The sequence below is a fragment of the Antechinus flavipes genome, chromosome 4 (genome assembly GCF_016432865.1).
Source record: "Antechinus flavipes isolate AdamAnt ecotype Samford, QLD, Australia chromosome 4, AdamAnt_v2, whole genome shotgun sequence".
Taxonomy (NCBI): domain Eukaryota; kingdom Metazoa; phylum Chordata; class Mammalia; order Dasyuromorphia; family Dasyuridae; genus Antechinus; species Antechinus flavipes.
Genome location: NC_067401.1, coordinates 86,629,840 through 86,649,073, shown reverse-complemented (window position 1 = coordinate 86,649,073; position 19,234 = coordinate 86,629,840). Strand labels below are relative to the sequence as shown.

Sequence of the window (19,234 nt, the reverse complement as noted above, 5' to 3'; positions counted from 1 at the left end):
CCCTCTCACCTCCTTCTCTTTTCCCTTTCCTCACCACTCCTGCTTCCTTCTCTCCCTTTTTCTTCTCCTTTCTTAGTTCACCCATATTCAGATTATTTTCAGCTCTTCTATTAGAATGTAAGCTCATTAACAGTAGAGATTATTTCTTTATGCTTGTATTTCAAGTCCTTAACACTTGAGTCCAACCCATAACAGGCACTTAAAAATTTTGTTATTTAATTAATTTAAACTTGAAAAACTCATTTCCCTCCAAACTTCAACATTCCTTAACAATCCCTCCCTTCTCTCTCACTTTCATACAAGATTAAGTCGACATGGCCTAGAAAATAAACAACCTTTACTAAACTACCACTATTTCCAATTTACCTGTTTTTATGAGAAGTCCTAATTGTAAAGTACCATAAAGATATGCCCATATTTTTAAAAGATGAACAAAAGGATCTTTCTCGATCCTTCCAAGAATTGAGCTTTATTATTATTATTATTATTATTATAACTTTTTATTGACAGAACATATGCATGGGAAATTTTTCATCATTGACCCTTGTAATCACTTCTGTTTCCAACTTTTCCTTTCCTTCCCTCCTCCCTCTTCCCTAGATGGCAGACAGTCTCATGCATGTTAAATATGTTCAAGTATATCTTAAATACAATTTATACAGTTCTCTTGTTGCATAAGAAAAATTGGATTTAGAAAGAAGGTAAAAATAACCTGGAAAGAAAAACAAAAATGCAAGTAGTCCACATTCAGTTCCTAGTGTTCTTTCTCTGAATGTAGCTGGTTCTGTTCATCACTGATCAGTTGGAACTAAATTGGATCCTTTCATTGCCAAAGATATAACCACTTCCATCAGAATTGATCCTCACATAGTATTGTTGTTGAAGTGTGTAATGATCTCCTGGTTCTGCTCATTTCATTTTAGCATCAGTTCATGTAAGTCTCTCCAAGTTTCTCTGTGTTCATCCTGCTTGTCATTTCTTACAGAACAATAATATTCTATAACATTCATATATCACAATTTACCCAACCATTCTCCAATTGATGGCCATCCATTCAGTTTCCAGTTTCTAGCCACTACAAAAAGGGCTGCCACAAAATTTTTGCACATACAGGTCCCTTTCCCTTCTTTAATATCTCTTTGGGATATAAGCTCAGTAGTTGCACTGTTGGATCAAAGGGTATGCATAGCTTGACAACTTTTTGGAGCTCTGTAATTTCTAACCCCGATGGAACAATATATGAACCTTGATGTCTTTGTAGATTCTTGGGAGAAATCCTTCTGAGGGAGAAATGTTAAGTTTTTATTTTAGATTTAGACTAAAAATATTCCAGATCCTAAATGGGAGCAGAAAGACCTGAAAAATGAATGACCATACACAGTATAAATCATGGAAAAATAGGAGATAAATTAATACACCTCTTTTCAGGAGGAGTTGTAATTGAGAAATAACATAAAGATACAGCCTGATAGTTGGATTGAGCTTTATTTTATTAAGTAATGTATAGTATTTTTGTTTAAGCGCCTTTTTACTCAGAGATTTTCTTTCCTATTACAGATGCTTGCATTATCTCAGAATATGGCTCAACTTGAAGCTCAGGTGGAAAAAGTTACAAGGGAGAAGCTTTCAATAGCTAATCAATTGGAAGAAGCTCAAAAACAATTGAGTTGTCATGATGTGGAACTTACAGAGGTAAAAAGAGATTGTTGGGGGGACATTACTGAAAATAAATATCCATATGACTATAAAATTAAAATATGTGACAATCTTATTGATATCAGAAGTAATTAGTAGATACTAAAAAAACAGGGTTAATCCAAAATGAATTTTTGATAAAACATTTTAAAACGAACCATAAGAATTATTTTGTCAGAGATAATACTGATTTTCTGTTAGCACAGTAATTTATTTATAATTTGGAAATGTACTCAATATTTTTATTTCCAAATTGGATTAGATACTGAAAAATGACTTATTCTCTTTCCTTTTCATTTCCTTATAGATCTTTTCACTAGTTTCTGCTGATATTATAATCTTTCATTTTATATCTAACCAATTGATATTGCTTATGAAAATATTTAGATTTTTCCCATCTTTAAAACATCCTCCTTAGATGCTGCCATCCTTTCAAACTATCCCTCTTATTTCTTTTCTCCCAATTACTGCAAACTCTTAGGGAAAAAAAAAAAAGCCACATTTGATTTTGCTTTTCTTTTCTTTTTTTTTTTTTGGCTGAGGCAATTGGGTTTAAGTGACTTGCCCAGGATCACACAGCTAGGTAGTGGTAAGTGTCTGAGGTCTGAGATTTGAACTCAGGTTCTCCTGACTTCAGAGATGGTGCTCTATCCACTATGCCACCTAGCTGCCCCTTGCTTTCTTTTCTTTAATTCACATTTCACACTTTCGTAGTCTTGTTTTCAGTTTCATAATTCAGCTGAAACAGTTCTCTCCAAAATTACCAGTAATCTTTTAATTCCAATTTGAATAGTTATTTCTTATCCTGTATTTTTCTGACACTGATCTTTTTTTAGTTTTCCTATATGACTCACTGTTACTTCTCAGTTTGTTTCTAAGTCATTCATATATCTCACCTTTTAACTGTGAGTGTAACCCCAGAGTTCTCTTCTGCATCTTCTATCTATAAACAAGGACACAGTTTACATGCACTTCCATGTAATTATTTCCATGTAAATATCTCCTTTTCTAAATATATTGTTGTGGTCTTCTATGCTCCAGTTTTGCATCCCCAGCTGCCCACTGAACATTTTGAATAGAATGTCCTTTAAGGGTTTTAAACTGAATATGGCTTAGACAGAGGTCATGATTTTACATCTCAATTCCATATTATTAAGTTCTTCCCTATTTCTTTCAAGGGTAAAATGTGTTTCTAGTTTCTGGTTTGTGACCTCATTGTCATACTTGATACCTCATTCTTTTTCTTCCCATATTCACTTCATTTCCAAGTCTACCTATGTATGTCTCCATACCTCTCTTATTCATTCCCTTCATTTACTTAGCCATCACCTTCTCTGCAGCTACCACCGTAGTTTGAATCCTTATCTCTTCTTATATGAACATCATTTCTCTCCCTGTCTCAAGGCTTTCCCTTCTTCAGTTCATCAATTACTCAAGTAATTTTCCTAATGTACCAATCTGATCAAATCATTCCCCATTTCAATTGAACTTCAGTGGTTTCTTGTTATTTCAAGTCTCAAATATAAATTCCTCTTTGGGGCATTTAAACACATCACATTTTGGTTGCAACCTACTTTTCTAATCTTATTATATGTTACTCCTCCTCATGTTCTTCATGTTTCAACCAAATTGACCTTAATTGTTCATCACACATACAATATTCTGTCCAGCTTTTCCCACAGATGGTTCCCTATGCTTAGGAATCACTCCTTCAACTGTGGCTTATAAAAACCTTAGTTTGCTTCAAGTCTGCACTAGAATGTTATCTTCTACATGAAATCATTCTTGATTTTATTACCTGCTAATTCCTCCTCAGCAAAAACTATTTTTTTGTATTGAATTTACCTTTATATGAGTATAAAGTTTCCCCGAAGAGAATGTAAGTCTTTGAGAAAGAATAGTTTTATTTTTGTCCTCATGTCTTCAGTGCCAAAACAGCGTGTGGTACTTTGTATGCCCCACATAAATGCTTGTTGATTGCTTGATTTAGGCCCTGAATTCTTAATGTTTGTCTCAGTGTCTAAACTGAAGTTAAAGATGATATGTTTATCAAAATTGTAGATGACACAAACTGTTAAACGGACGACAACATTGGGATTCAAAAGAATCTCAGTAGACTGATGGAATCAAATAAAATGAAAATTCATCAAGATAAGCTTAATTTCTTATACTTGGGGTTCAGAAAAGCAACATTATAAGTAAAGGATGGGGGGGAGGGGAGAAGGTCAGCCATACAGTCAATGTATGTTAACAGAATGAAACAGTAGACAAAAAAGCTAATTGATTTTAGACTGAATTAATACAAATTTAATATCCAGAAAGAGAGAAGCAGAATTATGACTAAAATGGAGCCATTTGGGCTTATTCCTGGGGTGTAAATTTACCTTGTTCCTCTGCAGGCACCAAAATCGCAAGTTAGACCTCTTGTGATAGTTGAAGGTCCTGAAATATTCTTTCACATATAGATTACTTCTAATCTTCTGTGTTCAGTAACGGAGTACCACTTTTTTTTTTTTTTTTTTTTTCAAAGGAAGTCTACTGGCAAAATAAAATGTACTCAAAGGGAGTTACCATTATAGTGAGAGAATGTTATACCATACCAAGATTAATTATCAAATGTTTAATCTGAATAAGAGAAAGTTTTTTTTTTTTCTTAATATAATGAAACATTTCCTAGTAACTTATGACAGTGAAAAGTAAAATGGTTCAGAGCCTAGTGTGTGTCTAATCGCTGGAGTACCAGTTTGAGGCCTAATTGTTGTGGATGTTTGTAATGTCCTGACTAGCTTTCTAGAGGTCCTTTGGAGGGGCCTTGGTCTCAGCAGGATATTCACCACGAGGATAATCAGCAATAGAGTCTAAAGTCTTTATTGTCTCCTTCACTGTCTGTTCACACTGACTCTGTCCCCAGTTTCCTCAGCCTTTAAATACTCTATTACGATTACATCATTACAGCATATTGAGTATGTATGTACTAGAGAACCATTATCTCATCAGTTCCACTGAGTTAACACCTTGTTTCAAGTATCCTTGTTTCAAGTATATTTCTCCAGAGTTCCAGCCCTCTACAGGTGTTGTAGAAGAGATAAATGTTCTTGGAGAGACCTATGAATCACCTTAAGTCAACTTATGAGTTACTCTTAAGATTGCTTTTGAAATACAAGCTATGTATCTGGATATCTAATTGTGCAGTGATTTGTAAATCTAGATGGTTACATTCATATGTTAAAATAATATTTAAAATTTCCTTTTCAGAGTACAATTCCAGTATTTGAAAACTATATATTCTTCAGCATTACATTTTTGTTGTCCATCTGTGTCTTTAAATATTGACACACTTATATGTCACTAATGCTTTATAAATAATTTATTTTTAGATGTTTAGGTAAAAGTAATCATTATTTTTCTATTATTTTCTTTAGTTTTAAAGAATTTGTCATATTCTAACTAATTGAGGCTTTTATAAATATAATATAAGAATGTAAGCATGGAGAAAATTGAACAAATTCTGTCCATAGAGTTTATGATTAAATCATAAGAAATTTTAATATACTTATGATCACCTAAATTGCTTAATATGTTATTTAAAAGTTTATATTTAAATGCTAACATTATAGCAATTATTGGCTTTCAAATATTCTTGTTTTCTGTGTTTTTAGGTTTCCCACACACACACATCTTGGCATTCTTAATTTCTTATTTAATGTTTGAAATTGAAAACTTTCTGTAAGATCTTAGACTTTTGGATGAACATTTTAAATTTTCAAATATTGAAAATATGTTGATTTGAAAATAATAATTATAAAAACTTAATTCTTGCTTTTAGTTTCTATAGGCCAATAGTTAAGAATCTATTATTGATTTTTTCCTCTATTTTGTTTACTGATCTTTGTTTGTCAAAAGGAGGAACACTTTGTAGTGCTTTTTCTGCAACATTTTACAGAAAAAATACGAAGAGTTTCTAATGTTATCAAATAACACTAATATCCATAAAATTCATCTTTTGTGGAAATGCTGAACTCAAAGTTTGCATCAGAAATAATAATTAAATAGAAATAATGTGATTAGAAATAGCCATGATAATTGTAATCAGTTTAAAATATAACTATTAATGAATTGTATTATATCATTGTTTCTCTGATATTTCTTAATTTGAATTTTGCTTTTTAACCACCCACACATATAGTACATCTCTTTAAAGGGCACAGGAAATTTAAAATGTAAAAATAAAGTATAAATTATGGAGGAAGACATGAAACGCACCCTCAAAGTGATATATTTTCTGTTTAATGTGACAAAAAGTTATTAAGGAAAAAAGCCTTTCTTCAATGACATTCAAAATATTTTCATAACAAGTTTATTATTAATACTCCATTCTCTAAGTTGTATTCTATTTCTATTGCAAAAGAGTCTTCATTAAGTAGGTTCCTAGCAATTAAATTATTTACAAAGCATAATGTCATCGTAAATTTTAAGTTGTTGCCAAAGGTAGGAGTACATAACTAAATTCTGGCACTGTAATCTCAAATTGCAGAAAAATGTAGATAAGAAAATGAAATCCCCCTAGCTTTTATAGTTTTTTGTTTTATTTAGTTTTGTTTTGCTTAGGAAAATGCTTTTGAAAGTTATATTGAAATAATTTTGAAAAAATCCTTAAGTATTTAAATATTTAAGTATTTTGCATAATGACATAATGTACAATTATTATTCAGATACATTTACTTGGAAAAGAAAACAATTTCTAAATGTTGTTAACAACTTGGTTCAAATTGAAAGTAGATGATGGTGCATATTGAGAATATGATATATGGAATTATTTTGTGATTTATTATAATGATAATAATGAATCAAAACTTGGACAATGAATGTTGGGAATGGACCAACTTCAGTTCTCAATTTTCTCATTTGGAAAATGAGAAGCATATTCTAGGGGCAGGTCTAAAACTTCCTGCAGTAAAATATTCCCTTTCCTTCTTAAATATTGAGGTAGAATTGTAGTTATTTTAAATATCCTCTAGGGGGCACCAAAAGATCTAATTGAAGACATCCCCAATAGATTACATGTTAAATATCATGTTGTCTATGCAATCTAACAGGTGTGTGGAGAAATGCGCTATCAGTTGAATCAAACCAAAATGAAGAAGGATGAGGCAGAAAAGGAGCACAGAGAGTACAGAACAAAAACTCTAAGGGAGCTTGAAATTAAAGACCAGGTAAGACATAATACTGGCATAACTTTGCAGTTATTAAAGACATTACTAGAATTATTTCTAAAGTTAGAATTATTCATGTTTATGGTAATTCATTATAAGATTGTCTCTCAGTGGCAACAAGCCAGCTAATATGATTAAAGATTCATTCATAATAGCAAAATATTATTTGTTACCTTTCACATGAATTAGAATGAACACAACTACTTCATTGCTTTATCTTTTAAAACAAGTTCTCAGTCATAAATGTACATCTAAAATAAAATAATAGGCTGATATATTTTGAGTATTAAAAATGTTCCTATACCAATTTCTTCTGTAAACCAACTCGAATGAATTTTTAGATTAATTGAAAAGTTTAAAATTTGTAAGACAAGATGAGGTGATACATAAACATGTCAATCAAATTGATTGCTGGCAGTGTGGGAACCAATTTTATGCATTAGATAATCACAAAGTACATTAGTTTAAGAAGCTTTGAAATACTGTAAATATGAAAGGGAAGTGCTACTAAAATTCCAATTTAAACTGATAGTTTGCTGTTATGTCTTATTGAATGAATGTGTCTATATAAATTTTAATTCATAAGAGAGAGAGAGAGATGAAGTTCTCAAGGAGGCATCTCATTGGCTGACTTCTGATTATTAGTTTTTATGTTTCAATATGGAGCACACTACTATTTACAGATATTATAATCATGTGCATATTTACATAATATCATTTAGTCCTCATAAAGAAAAACAGTACAATAATGATCATTTGTATAAATAGTTGGTTTGACATTCTGAGTAAAACTTTTGTATTTATATGTTTATAGGTATTAGAAGTGAACCCCAATAAAAAATTCCCATATATACAGATATATAAAAGCATAATTATATTAATAATTGTTATATTTTTTACTTTTTAAATTCTTTTAATAAAATAAACTGGAAAATATGCCAGTTAGTGAAGAAATTAGACATAATATATCTCCCAAGTATTAATTGAAAATTTATATATAATCTCTGCCTGAAAGTAGAGATAATCCAAAAGAAAATAGTGTACTTTTGCACTTAAATCAATAAAATTATTATTTCTTTTTTCTTTTTTTTTAAGGGATACCCTAAAAGACAGTGAAAATTATTTTGTAAAGAGTTTGCTGTGTGATCTTAAAAAGTCACATGTCCTCTCTGGGCCTCAGTTTTCTTATCTGTCAGATGTAAAAGATATGATCAAGAAGGTCTTTTTTAACTTTAAAATTTAATAATTTTACATAAAGATGTTTTTTAAATGTAGGTATGTTATTTAGTATATCTGAGAATTCTTTTACCAGGTTCTTAAGGCCTAGTGAAATTGAAATGGGGAATTTTTCTGATTTTGAAAAAAAAAATCATGTCATCTTGATGTGCTTATTAACTGGAAAATTTAAAGTAGAATGTTTTATACATTTTATTACTATTGTCTGTATTGTACAGCATACTCTAAATATAATATCTTAGTTAACTAGAAAAACGTAACAGAAAATTCTGTTACCTTGCATACTATTAATAACTTGTTTTTTCTCTTCCACCTGTTATAAAATTCACTGTAGTAACATGACTACATAGCTATTTTTCTTGTAGCAATCTATACATTGTAATTGCTATTTAAAACACATTTTGAGGGTGAAATTTCAGAATTAAAAAAAAATAGTTTAAAATGTTCAAATGTTATTATGTTGTTGAACATTCTTAATACTTAGAATTATTTTTTAAAGTAAGATTTTAGTTAGAAATTCTGCTCTTTAAGACGGCATAGCATTGGACATAAAAACTCTCTCACAGTAACGAGTATATCTTGCCCTATATCTTTAACAGAATGTGAAGAATTCTCATAGGTGCTTGTCACCAACATTTCATTGAACAGGCTTTTTAAAAGAACAGATAGTGGTGGTCTTGTTTCTGAATAGTTTGGAATGGCAAATAGCATTTGTTTTTTGGTCTTTCAGCCATGACCCGACCTTCTGGCTAAGATACCAAAAAGGTATTCTCTGTGGCTTCCATCTGCACACAAGAGACAAATTTACATTTGACTTTTAAAAGTTGGACATATCATAACTGAGACACCAATACCAGAATACATAATAAATGTTTGTTTTCTATTCATTTTTGTTTAACAAGAAAAAATTTTCATATAAATTTAGCTATAATTTTTATTACTTTATTAATTTTCCAGATTAATATAAATTCTTGTTCAAATTTTAAAAGTAGGAAGGATGAAACCTGAATGTAACTGCGGTATAGTAAAAATGAGGGAGGGATGTGTGTGTGTGTGTGTCTATTAAATAGAGCAAGTGTTAAATCGTCATTTTCCCTCAACCCAGACTCTCGATTTCAATTAGAAACAAGTCAGAAATGCAACAATGACCGTGCATTTTCCCCTTCCTTCCCTTCCCTCCCCCCCAAATTTTTATAGGAACTGACACCAGATTGTTCTTATCATTGAACCCTTTGTATCTCGTCAGTTTACAAAGTTTCTGTCAACTTCGTTGGCTGTTTAATGCACAGAAAAGATATTTGATGCACAGGGAAATCAGAAATCTGGACTTTCTTTTTTAATTAGGGCTTAATTTTATATTTGTAGACAAGCAGTATAATTTTATATGTTAACCTGTATTGGATGTTGTCATTTTCTATACGAAATAAAGTGAAGTTCTAGTAAATCTCTCACATTCTTTATTTGTTATAATGCACAATTGGTTGTGTTATCATTAAAATTAATAAACAATTAATAAAAAAAAATTTTAAGTCTTGTGTCTGTTCCAATATAACAAGCTGTCCAATCAAGAAGCTAAGGAAATATATAGTCCAGTAGCAGGGTTGGGGGGGTGGGGGGAGGGAGACAGAGTAGTTGGCTATTACTTCAACTATAATCCTATCTAGAGCAGAGATCCTTAGAGTCTGAGACAAGCTCAAATACTTGTTTAATTTGAGAGTCCTATGTTCCAGAGACTTAAGAACATTGCAAAAAATGATATTTCATGTTTTGGTTTTGAGAGCCTTTGTTGGTTTTCTGAATTGGATGAGTATAAATAGAAAAACTTTGGCCAATGCAAGGTATTCTTTCAAAATTCAAGGTATTCTTCAAAAGAGTGGTAGAACTAGATCTATTCTGTCCCTGTGATTGTAAGAAACTATCTGGGATTATGCAAAGCAGAATGGAAGAACAGCTTTTGCTCCATCTCTTCACCTTTGTGAATAGCAGCAGTGGTAGGAGGATTGGGATTCTTGTTATGCTTACAAATATACATATACTATCCCATGTTCATTATGCTTCAATAAGAATTTTTTTAAAAAGGATTTTCTAAATTTTATTGTTTCTCCAGGAACTGGATTTGCCCTTGCCCTTGCCCTTTGGGTCTTGGAAGCCACTTGTGTGTGAAATAGGACTTGTTCAGGAGTAACTATTACATCATGTGGCACAGTCACCAGCTAGTTTAGCCTATTATATTGTAAAATGGGAAGATGACTAGCTATAATATCCTTATTTATTTATCAGTGTGGAAGAAATTGGCTTTGATTTGTTTGAGGATATGGGAAATACTATTAAGTTTTGTGTTTAAAATTCCATAGTTTATCTGCTATTATTACTTTCAGTCAGTGAATTAAAAGATGAAATAATATAATCATATTATATGGAAATTACCACTTATGGGGACTTAATTGAAGTATAGAAGAAAAATAAGATGCAAAATTATATCAGTATATTACAAATATTGTTTAGAAGTTTGGCAAGTAAAAGTGTGATATGTAAGTGTAAAATAAATGTAGTCCAACGTTTGTCTTTTAGAATAATAGCAGAAAAGAATATGTGATTTATTCAGACCTATATTTGATAACTTCCAATAATCTGATAGTAAAATATAAAAAGTAGATTATGCCCTTGAAGCATTATTATTCATAGACCTGTGAGACAATTCTCATTCTATTTTAGTCATTGGATCCCTTGAATTCTAAATTCTGAGGGTATGAGAAATTGAAAATTATGAAAGAAGAGAGAAAAAATTGATTGGAGGTTAGAAAAGAATTGTGATAAAGAAAGTAAAAGAATTGTACATTTTTATTAGAAAATAGAAAAATATTACTCTAAAATAATGTTTAAGGACTTAATTTTTTTCTTCAGTGTTGCAAAACAGAAACAGAATGACTTAATCACTACTAAAGAAAGTCAACAGTGTCACAGTTGGAAGGGACTTCCCCAGACATCTAATCCAGCCTATATCTAAAAAAATGAATTATTTCTACAGGATACCTAGCAATAAATTTTTGAATAGTTATTTAGGAAGTTTCTAATTACATGACTTAAAGTTGCCCTTTTGTCACTCCCACCCATTGCTTCTAATTGTGCCTTCAATTGGGAGGAAAATCCCACTGACTGAAGTTAGAGGACTTGGGTTCGAATTTCACTTCTGGTTCGAATCATCTCTGTATCCTTGGGTATGTTCTCAGGATATCACTTGCCTCATCTGTAAAATGAGGGGATTAGACTAGATAACTTTAGTCCTTTTCCAATTCTAGAGCTTTATGACCTCAGTAAGAAAGTCCATCAGATCCTTTTGCTTAGCTGACAGCCTCTCAAATACTTGACAATAACCATGACTTGCATTGAGTTTTATTTTCTCTAAATATTCCCAGTTTCTTTAACCAATTTTCACTTGGCATGAACTCAAGACCTTTCACCAACTTGGTGGTTCTTATCTGGACACTCTCCAGTCTGTTGGTCTCTTCAACCTAAAATAGCCTCAGGAATCTAACAAAGGATTTCAGCTATTGCCAGGCTAGAGCAGAATAATAACTCGAGCTTGGCACTCTATTTCTAGATGCTAGGATTATTTTGATACATACCTCTTTTGTGTCTAGATTTATGTTCATGTTTTTTTTAAACTTATGTTTTACACTTTTGATTTCTGTTGAGCTTGCCATCCACTGAAACACCTAGCTCTTTTGAGATGAATTGCGTTCTAGCTGTGCCTCTGCTAAATTGTTCTCATGAAGCCAACATTTCACATTTTTCTTAATTATTATCTTAATTGACTTAACAATTAACTCTAGCCTAAGACATTTCCGAATTCTGATTCTGCCTTCCAACAGCATTGTGGCACCTGTAAATTCATTTATGTCTTTAACTGAGGAAATTCTAAATATGCCAAGGACACATTATCAGCCACTCTACTGAAGATCTTTTACCAGAAAGACACCCAATCATTAAGGAAGTCTCTTTTTGTAGATTCATTCAAGGTCTACTCATTGTTTCTCTACTCTAGCCCATAACTCTCTAAACATGTTGGGCTTAATAGAGGAGCTTCCTGATTGTAAACCATTTCTGTCTATTATCTTTTGCTCTGTGGAATTCCTTTTTATTAGAGGTTTTTTTTTTTTTTTTTTAATAATAAGAGTGACTGTTCTTATTCTTGCTGAGGCTTTTTGGGGTTCAGTGGGGAGGTATATGAGATAGTCTAGATTGGTGGTTATAAACTTAAATAGAATCAGATCCCTGCCTGCCACATATTGACTTGGAATACCACAAATTAACACTGTGTTTTGTTAAACATTTCCCTATAACATTTCATAACATTTTTATCCTTTTTACTCAGCACTGGGGCTGTGAGCCTGGGAGTTTGACAACTCTGGCCTAGATGACCTCATGAGGCTCGTAAAGTTCATGGGTTTTATAAACTTCCTGAATGTCATATAAAGTAGGATATACATGACAATATAAATATGACAACATAAAATATTATATGCACATAATAGTCTGTAAAATGAATTTTTTCTGTTTTCTAGGACCCATAACATATTATGTATTATATTATGATAATTATATAATATATATTAGTATAGTATCATAATTATGATGATATGGTATATTATGATATAATTACATATTAATAAAAGTTAAATAGAATTGAACTTTAGTCTTGTTGTTTCTAGGAGAATACTATATATGCATGTGTGTAGAGGAGAAAGAACGTAGTTATTTTATTGTAAAGGCAACTTATGTCTGACTACAGCTAATATTCTAACAAAGAATGGGCTGCCACTTCTGGCAGACACATTTTTTTCCTGCACAATATGTGGATTAGTGTATAGTGAATTATACCTTTCACACAGAAACACCATAACCAATTAATTTTGTGCCTGAGGAAAGAATATAAACATCCTAATCTTAATGTGCATGTAAAGTTTTGGATAATACATACTATTTTATATATTTTTATGTCTCTGGTTTTGTGCATTCAAGTCCTTACCTTATCATAGTACTGATGAGTGGTCTTCTCCAGTTTAAAATATGACTGTCAATTGCTCTCCCACATTAAATTTCAGTTTTGTGAGGAGAATGTTATTTCTTCCTTTTATTTCCAATCAGTAATGATTATTGGGTACTTATTCTACACATAAGTACTTTTAATGTGACAAAAGAAACAGAAGAAATAGTTCCTGCTTTCTGAAGCCCTCAGAATCTGCTTGGGGGAATGGGGGAAAAGGAAGAATACATTTATGGAAATAATTTAAAAGTTGCAAAGCAACACATATCAACAATCTAATATAGTACAGCTTTGTTGTAGGCTATAGCTTGTAGTAGAACCTAGTTCCATGTGTGTGATGCAGTAAAGTCTTTAAAAAAAAACCTATTCTGTATCCATATAATTGAAAGAATTGTTCCCATCATAGTCAAACTGAGGTAGAGTTCATTTATTTATTTTTTAATATCTTCTGTAGTTTACTTTAGGCCATGTGAATCAGCTTTTTTTTTTTTTTTTTAAATTTAAATTTGTGGTACTACAGTGTGAATGGAATTGCCCAGAACAAATGGACTGTATCAATTTATGCAGTTTTTAAAATCTTAACTTTCTGAAATTATATTTTCTGTTTAGACAGCAATCCAAATTGTTCTCTTCATTTGCATTTACTCCCAGTAACAAAATACAAAATCACTTTATCAACTTACTGAATGAATTGGTCTCAGAGAACACATTATTTAAAACTTGTTCAAAATAATTGAGAACATTGTGAGTATTCTCACTCAAAGGAAATGTAGTATATACAGAAATTACCATAAATGGAAATAACCAATTATGTAAATAATTATTTTCATCTAGTACTCAATACCCATTGTACAGAAAAATGCCATTCATTGAAAACTTGTTTTTTAAAAAAGTCAACAAACAGGAAATATTCCTTTGCCATCTGAACAGGGCAATTAAACAATTAAAGATGCAAATAGAGAACAAGGAAAATGTTTAAAAACTAAGGGAAAACACATTATCTTGGAATATCCTGAATTTAAGAGAATCTTAATTTAGAGGTAACTAATGCTTATTCTTGTTATGTCCTTCAAATCACAAGGATTTCTCTAATATCTATTATTACTGATGACAGCATATTTATTAGTAAATTTCATTTTAATAAAATTTAGAAGATGACTTCTAAAGATCCATTGTTTTTTTTTTTAAAAATTAATGTTATATCTTTTCTTTTTCATGTTACCTAAAATTTCCCATTCAGAGAACCATCCCAATAAAAAATAAATTTTTAAAAGAAAAAAGAAAAAGATGAAAAGGAAAAAAAATAATAAAACTGATTAGATGATCTAAAAGAAAATCTGAAGATATACCATGTTCCCCACCGTTATGGACAACCCCTGCCTTTAGAAGTAGTGGGAAGGCGGTGTCTTCCATCTCTTGGGGAACTATATTCTGTATAATTTTGTATCATTAATTTTTTTGTTTTATAGTTCATTTTTGCATTTATTTTGTTTTAGGGCTTTAATAAATTTTTGGTTCTACTTGTTTCATGCTGTATAAGCTTGTGAAAGTCTTTGCATGATTCTCTTTATTAATCAAGTTTGTCATTTTTGGCAGCATAGTAATATTTAATTACATCTCTTTGCCACAATTTATTCACTCATTTCCCAGCATCAACTTTGTTTTTGGTTGTTTGCTTCCACAAATATATGTGGGTACATGGGCGTTTTTGTCAGTTTCTGGTGGGGTGTATATGGAGTAGTAGAATCCATGAGTCAAAATGATGTGGGTCTAATGGTAGAGAATTGATGTGAGAATTCCTTCTAGTCAGCACACAAGTCCAATGTGAATGAATTCATGAACCCAAAAAGTCTGAATGGCAAAAGGGATTTTTATTGGCACTGAGAAGCCAGCTTTGCTAGATAGACAGACTTCTCAGTGGCAAGGTCCTGTCAGAAATACCAAAAGGTTATCACTGAGAAGAGGGTATCTTCACTTCGGGCAAGAGTCCTGGCAGACAGCTGTGTCAAGAAGAGACAAAGCATAATCCTACTTCAGACTTCTGCAGAGATTTGGAGTTCAAAATTGTCTTTTATTGGCAGTCTGAGTCTTGGTTCCAGTTGAAAAGAGAGTCAATGCCTCCAGGCCTAAATACTTATCTTGGAGTTTCAAGCCACTCAATAGGAATATCAAGCCCAGATCTCCAACTGAATAAAATCATTTTGAAGGCTTTTCCCCAGAGCCTAGAGGATCCAGCTACCCCCAAAAGATCAATGGAGTGTGATCTGACCAAGATCTCCAATTTAATGACTGCTGCTTAATTTGTCTGGGAAGATATACTTTCCCAGAGGAGGGCCTGAGACTCTGAATCTCTCTTTTACAGATTAAAGGGGATACAGTTTCAGAGTTCATCCCCATCAAAAGGGTTTTGGTCACTTTGTTTTCACTATTCTATATTGATTACCAAAATGCTACTAATTCACAATTCCACTAACAAATCATTAGTGTGCCAATCTTTTGTCATCTTTATCAATTTTCTGGTGTGAAATGAAACCAGGTTAGTTTGGATTTGAATTTCTTAGATTATCAGTAATCTAGAGCATTCTTTCAGGTGAATTTTTAAGTGTATACATTGTACACTCTTCTGAGACCTTTTACCATATCTTGATTGAGTATGTGTTTTTGAGCTTATGCTTCTTGTTATCATTCATTTACTTCAATCCTTACAAACTCTTCCTTGTCCCATTTTGGGGTTTTCTTGACAAAATTTTTCAACTGCTTTGCCGTTTTATTCTGTGGCTTATTTTATGGATGATGCAAACAGAATTAAGTGACTTGCCCAAACTCATATAACTTGTGTTTGAAGCCCAATTTGAACTTGGGAAGAGGAGTCTTCCTGATTCCAGATTCAGTACTCTTTCTGCTATTCTACTTAGCTGATCCTATATTTGCTATTGTTACAAATTGTACTTGGCAAGTAATTCATTGTTTGCTGACTGAAGCACTTTTTAGATTCTTTTGGTATTCCAATTGTGTCAGTTGCTATACATTGTATAGACATCTTTGTGAAAGTACTCTGTGTCTTTCTGTCTTCCACTCATTTATTATTATTATTATGGTATTTCAGGAATGCATTGTTTCAGGTGAAAGCTATCTTCTTAATTTTTTTAAAGATTTGTACTAATTTATAACAAATTCAGGAATTGCACAAGTCATTTCCTGTTTTTAAAAATAATTTTCATTTTCTGAGATATGTAACTCAGTATTCATAATGTCTCATTCTATCAATTCTTTTCTCAAAGAATTCACTAAATACAGGCACAAGGCATCTTTGTAATCTATTGAGCTTTTAGCTTTTTTTTTTTTTTCAATTCCTTATTCCTGAGCCATTAAAAAAATTTAATTCTTCTTGGTTACCATTCAGTCTTTGCATTGAAATGATCAGATTTCAAAGTATATGTTGTTTTAATTTATTTAGACCAATAGAGTTATTCTACCTCTTGTTTGTAATTATTTTTATAATTGTCTTTTTGAAAATACTTATTTATTTCACTTTAATATGAGTTGCTGTTTCTTGTTTCTTCTTTCTATCATATAAAAATAGTTCTAGAAGTCCCTTCATCTTTTCCAAGCCTGAAGCCATCCTTCCATTAGCCAAAACTTCCCCTTTTTAGCATCACTTTTTTTTTTTTTTTTTTTTTTAAACAAGCACTATTGGACTGATCTTTTCAGTTTCTCTGGTAGTCTATCCACACAGACTTTTGGACAAATACCTTATATTTAGATTACAATTAGCCAAGTTAAACCTTATGGAATGGCTAAAAACAATGTGACTCTTAGCATCTTTAGTGCCTTTTTTTTTTCCATCATGCTCACTGTAGAAATAAAAGGGTGCTGCAAAAGATTGAGGGCCATTTTGTATTTTTCTATATTTCATAGATTGGAGTGACCAAAGAATTCATCATCAAATGGCCAGCCTACTATAATGATGAGATTCTGTACCTAGTGAGAATGATTCTTGGAAAACAATCGGTATATTGCTAGATAAAAGTTATATAGTACCATAGAGTTAATATTAACCTCATTTTACAGATGAAAAATCAAGATTCAGATTGTGGCATATTCATAATATATGACAAAGGGCATGGGAATTAACCTTTCCTCATATGTAAAGTGGAGATCAAATTTATTAATTACCTATCCTACATGAGTATTACAAAGTTTAAAAACATATCTAAAAAATACTTTTGTAAAATTATACCTCTAAACATGTGAACTATCATATATATGTAAGCACATATATATACACGCACATCTGTGTGTATATGTGTGTCCTCACTAGACAATTAAAATGTTCATAAACATAATTCAAATCATTGCAAAGTAGTGCCTTGCATTTTTCAAAAATTATAGTCCTATTAAAGTATTATAGTATAAAAATGAGATTTTTACTGAAATGTATATTTTTACTTCAGATATTAGAAGTAAATGTAAGAATTCAGTAATGGAACAATGTGTTCAGTCACTCTACTGAATGTGGTTAAAATATAGTAACTGTGTTAATGATATGTGACTGAAATCAAATAAGCAAATATTTATTAAGCATTGTCTCAGGCTTTGTATTAAATGCTAGGGATGCAAAAACAGTCTTTGCTCTCCAGGAACTTTCTTACTAATATGCAAAGAACAACATATTAATAACAAAAATATTTTTGAAATAAACAGAGTAGATGGAAAATAACTTTAGAGGGGGAGGCACTAGCAGCTAAGAGGACTAGGATGATCTCAGGATGGAAGGTAGTATTTGAGGAAAACTAATAAAGCTAAGAGGTAGAGGTATGGAGAGAATGTTCAAGGCATTGGGGGAAAAGCCAATGTAAAAGAGAGAGAGAGAGAGGGTGGTAGAGGGGAAAGGGAAAGGGGAGAGACAGAAACACTTGGTCAGACTTACATTTTTAGAAAAAAAATATATTTGATAAATGAGTAAAAATTGAAATAGGAAGAAACTTAAAGGAAAGAAACTAGTTAAAAGAATGTTAGAATTGTCCAGATAAGAGATGGCAAGCGTGTCGAATATTGTTATGGTTTTCTAAGTGAAGAGAAGGGGATATACAAGATATGTAAAAGTATTTGGCAAGATTTGGCAGTGGAATTGGGCGTTTGCATGGTATGGGAGTATAAAAATGAGGAAGATTTTAGATGTGTAAACTTATATGCCTGCGAAAGGATAAGTGGTACCTTTGATAGTATTAGGAAAAGTCATAAGATTGGACAATTATGGGAATAAAGGTATTGAATTCTGTTTTGGATATGTTGTATTTGAAACCTAAAGGACATCCAGTTTGAGATGTCTAAAATAGAATTGGTGATATTAAATTTTCTACATATGGTATGTTTCAAAAATTTATATAATTTTATGCTTTAATATGTATATTGTATATGGGTGTATGTGTATATGTATAAATACATATAAATAGGGTATATTGTCAATATAAATGTATTTATATTAAATTTATATAATATAGAAATCATCTGTACATAGATTGAGCCTGTGGGATTTGATGAGAATCAGCATTATGCTAAAAGGCAGAGGTTCTGAACCTTTTTTGTGTCTTAGACATTTTGGGAAACGAAGTTTATGGGCCCATTTCTCAGAATTTGTCAATGAATAAAATAACATATATGGATTACAAATAAAATCAATTATATTGAAATGAAGATGTAATTCACCAAGAAACATGAGTAAAGAATTAGTGTTTTCTACACATACTAGGTTTTAGAAGTCTGAAGTATTTTTAATATAAAATAATAGAAATGTGTTATTTTTAGCTTAAAATATTTTAGTAATTTTCATTAAAATATTCTAGAAAGGCACAGGCATCTTTTCTTCCCATTTTTATGAAACTAAGGTTAAATCCCTGGAATTTTTTACTCTTGTTATAATAACAAATCCACAACATCACAGTATTACAAGTGTTTTCATTTTTTTGTCTCTTAATTTTGGACTTGGTCAAGGTACAAGGATTGGCTTTTGAGTGGCTCCTTAGAATGGGGATAAAAGAGG

At 31.4% G+C, this 19,234-nt stretch overlaps 1 protein-coding gene across 6 annotated transcripts in view; it reads left to right on the top strand.

Moving 5' to 3' along the window:
* SDCCAG8 (SHH signaling and ciliogenesis regulator SDCCAG8) overlaps window positions 1-19,234 on the top strand; it is a 282,059-nt gene that overhangs the window by 93,677 nt on the left and 169,148 nt on the right. For all 6 annotated transcript variants that reach the window (XM_051993493.1, XM_051993494.1, XM_051993490.1 and 3 more), the window contains 2 exons: window positions 1,558-1,692; window positions 6,792-6,908. In XM_051993493.1, coding sequence (XP_051849453.1) covers window positions 1,558-1,692; window positions 6,792-6,908 — 252 coding nt within the window. The remainder of the gene's footprint in view (window positions 1-1,557; window positions 1,693-6,791; window positions 6,909-19,234) is intronic.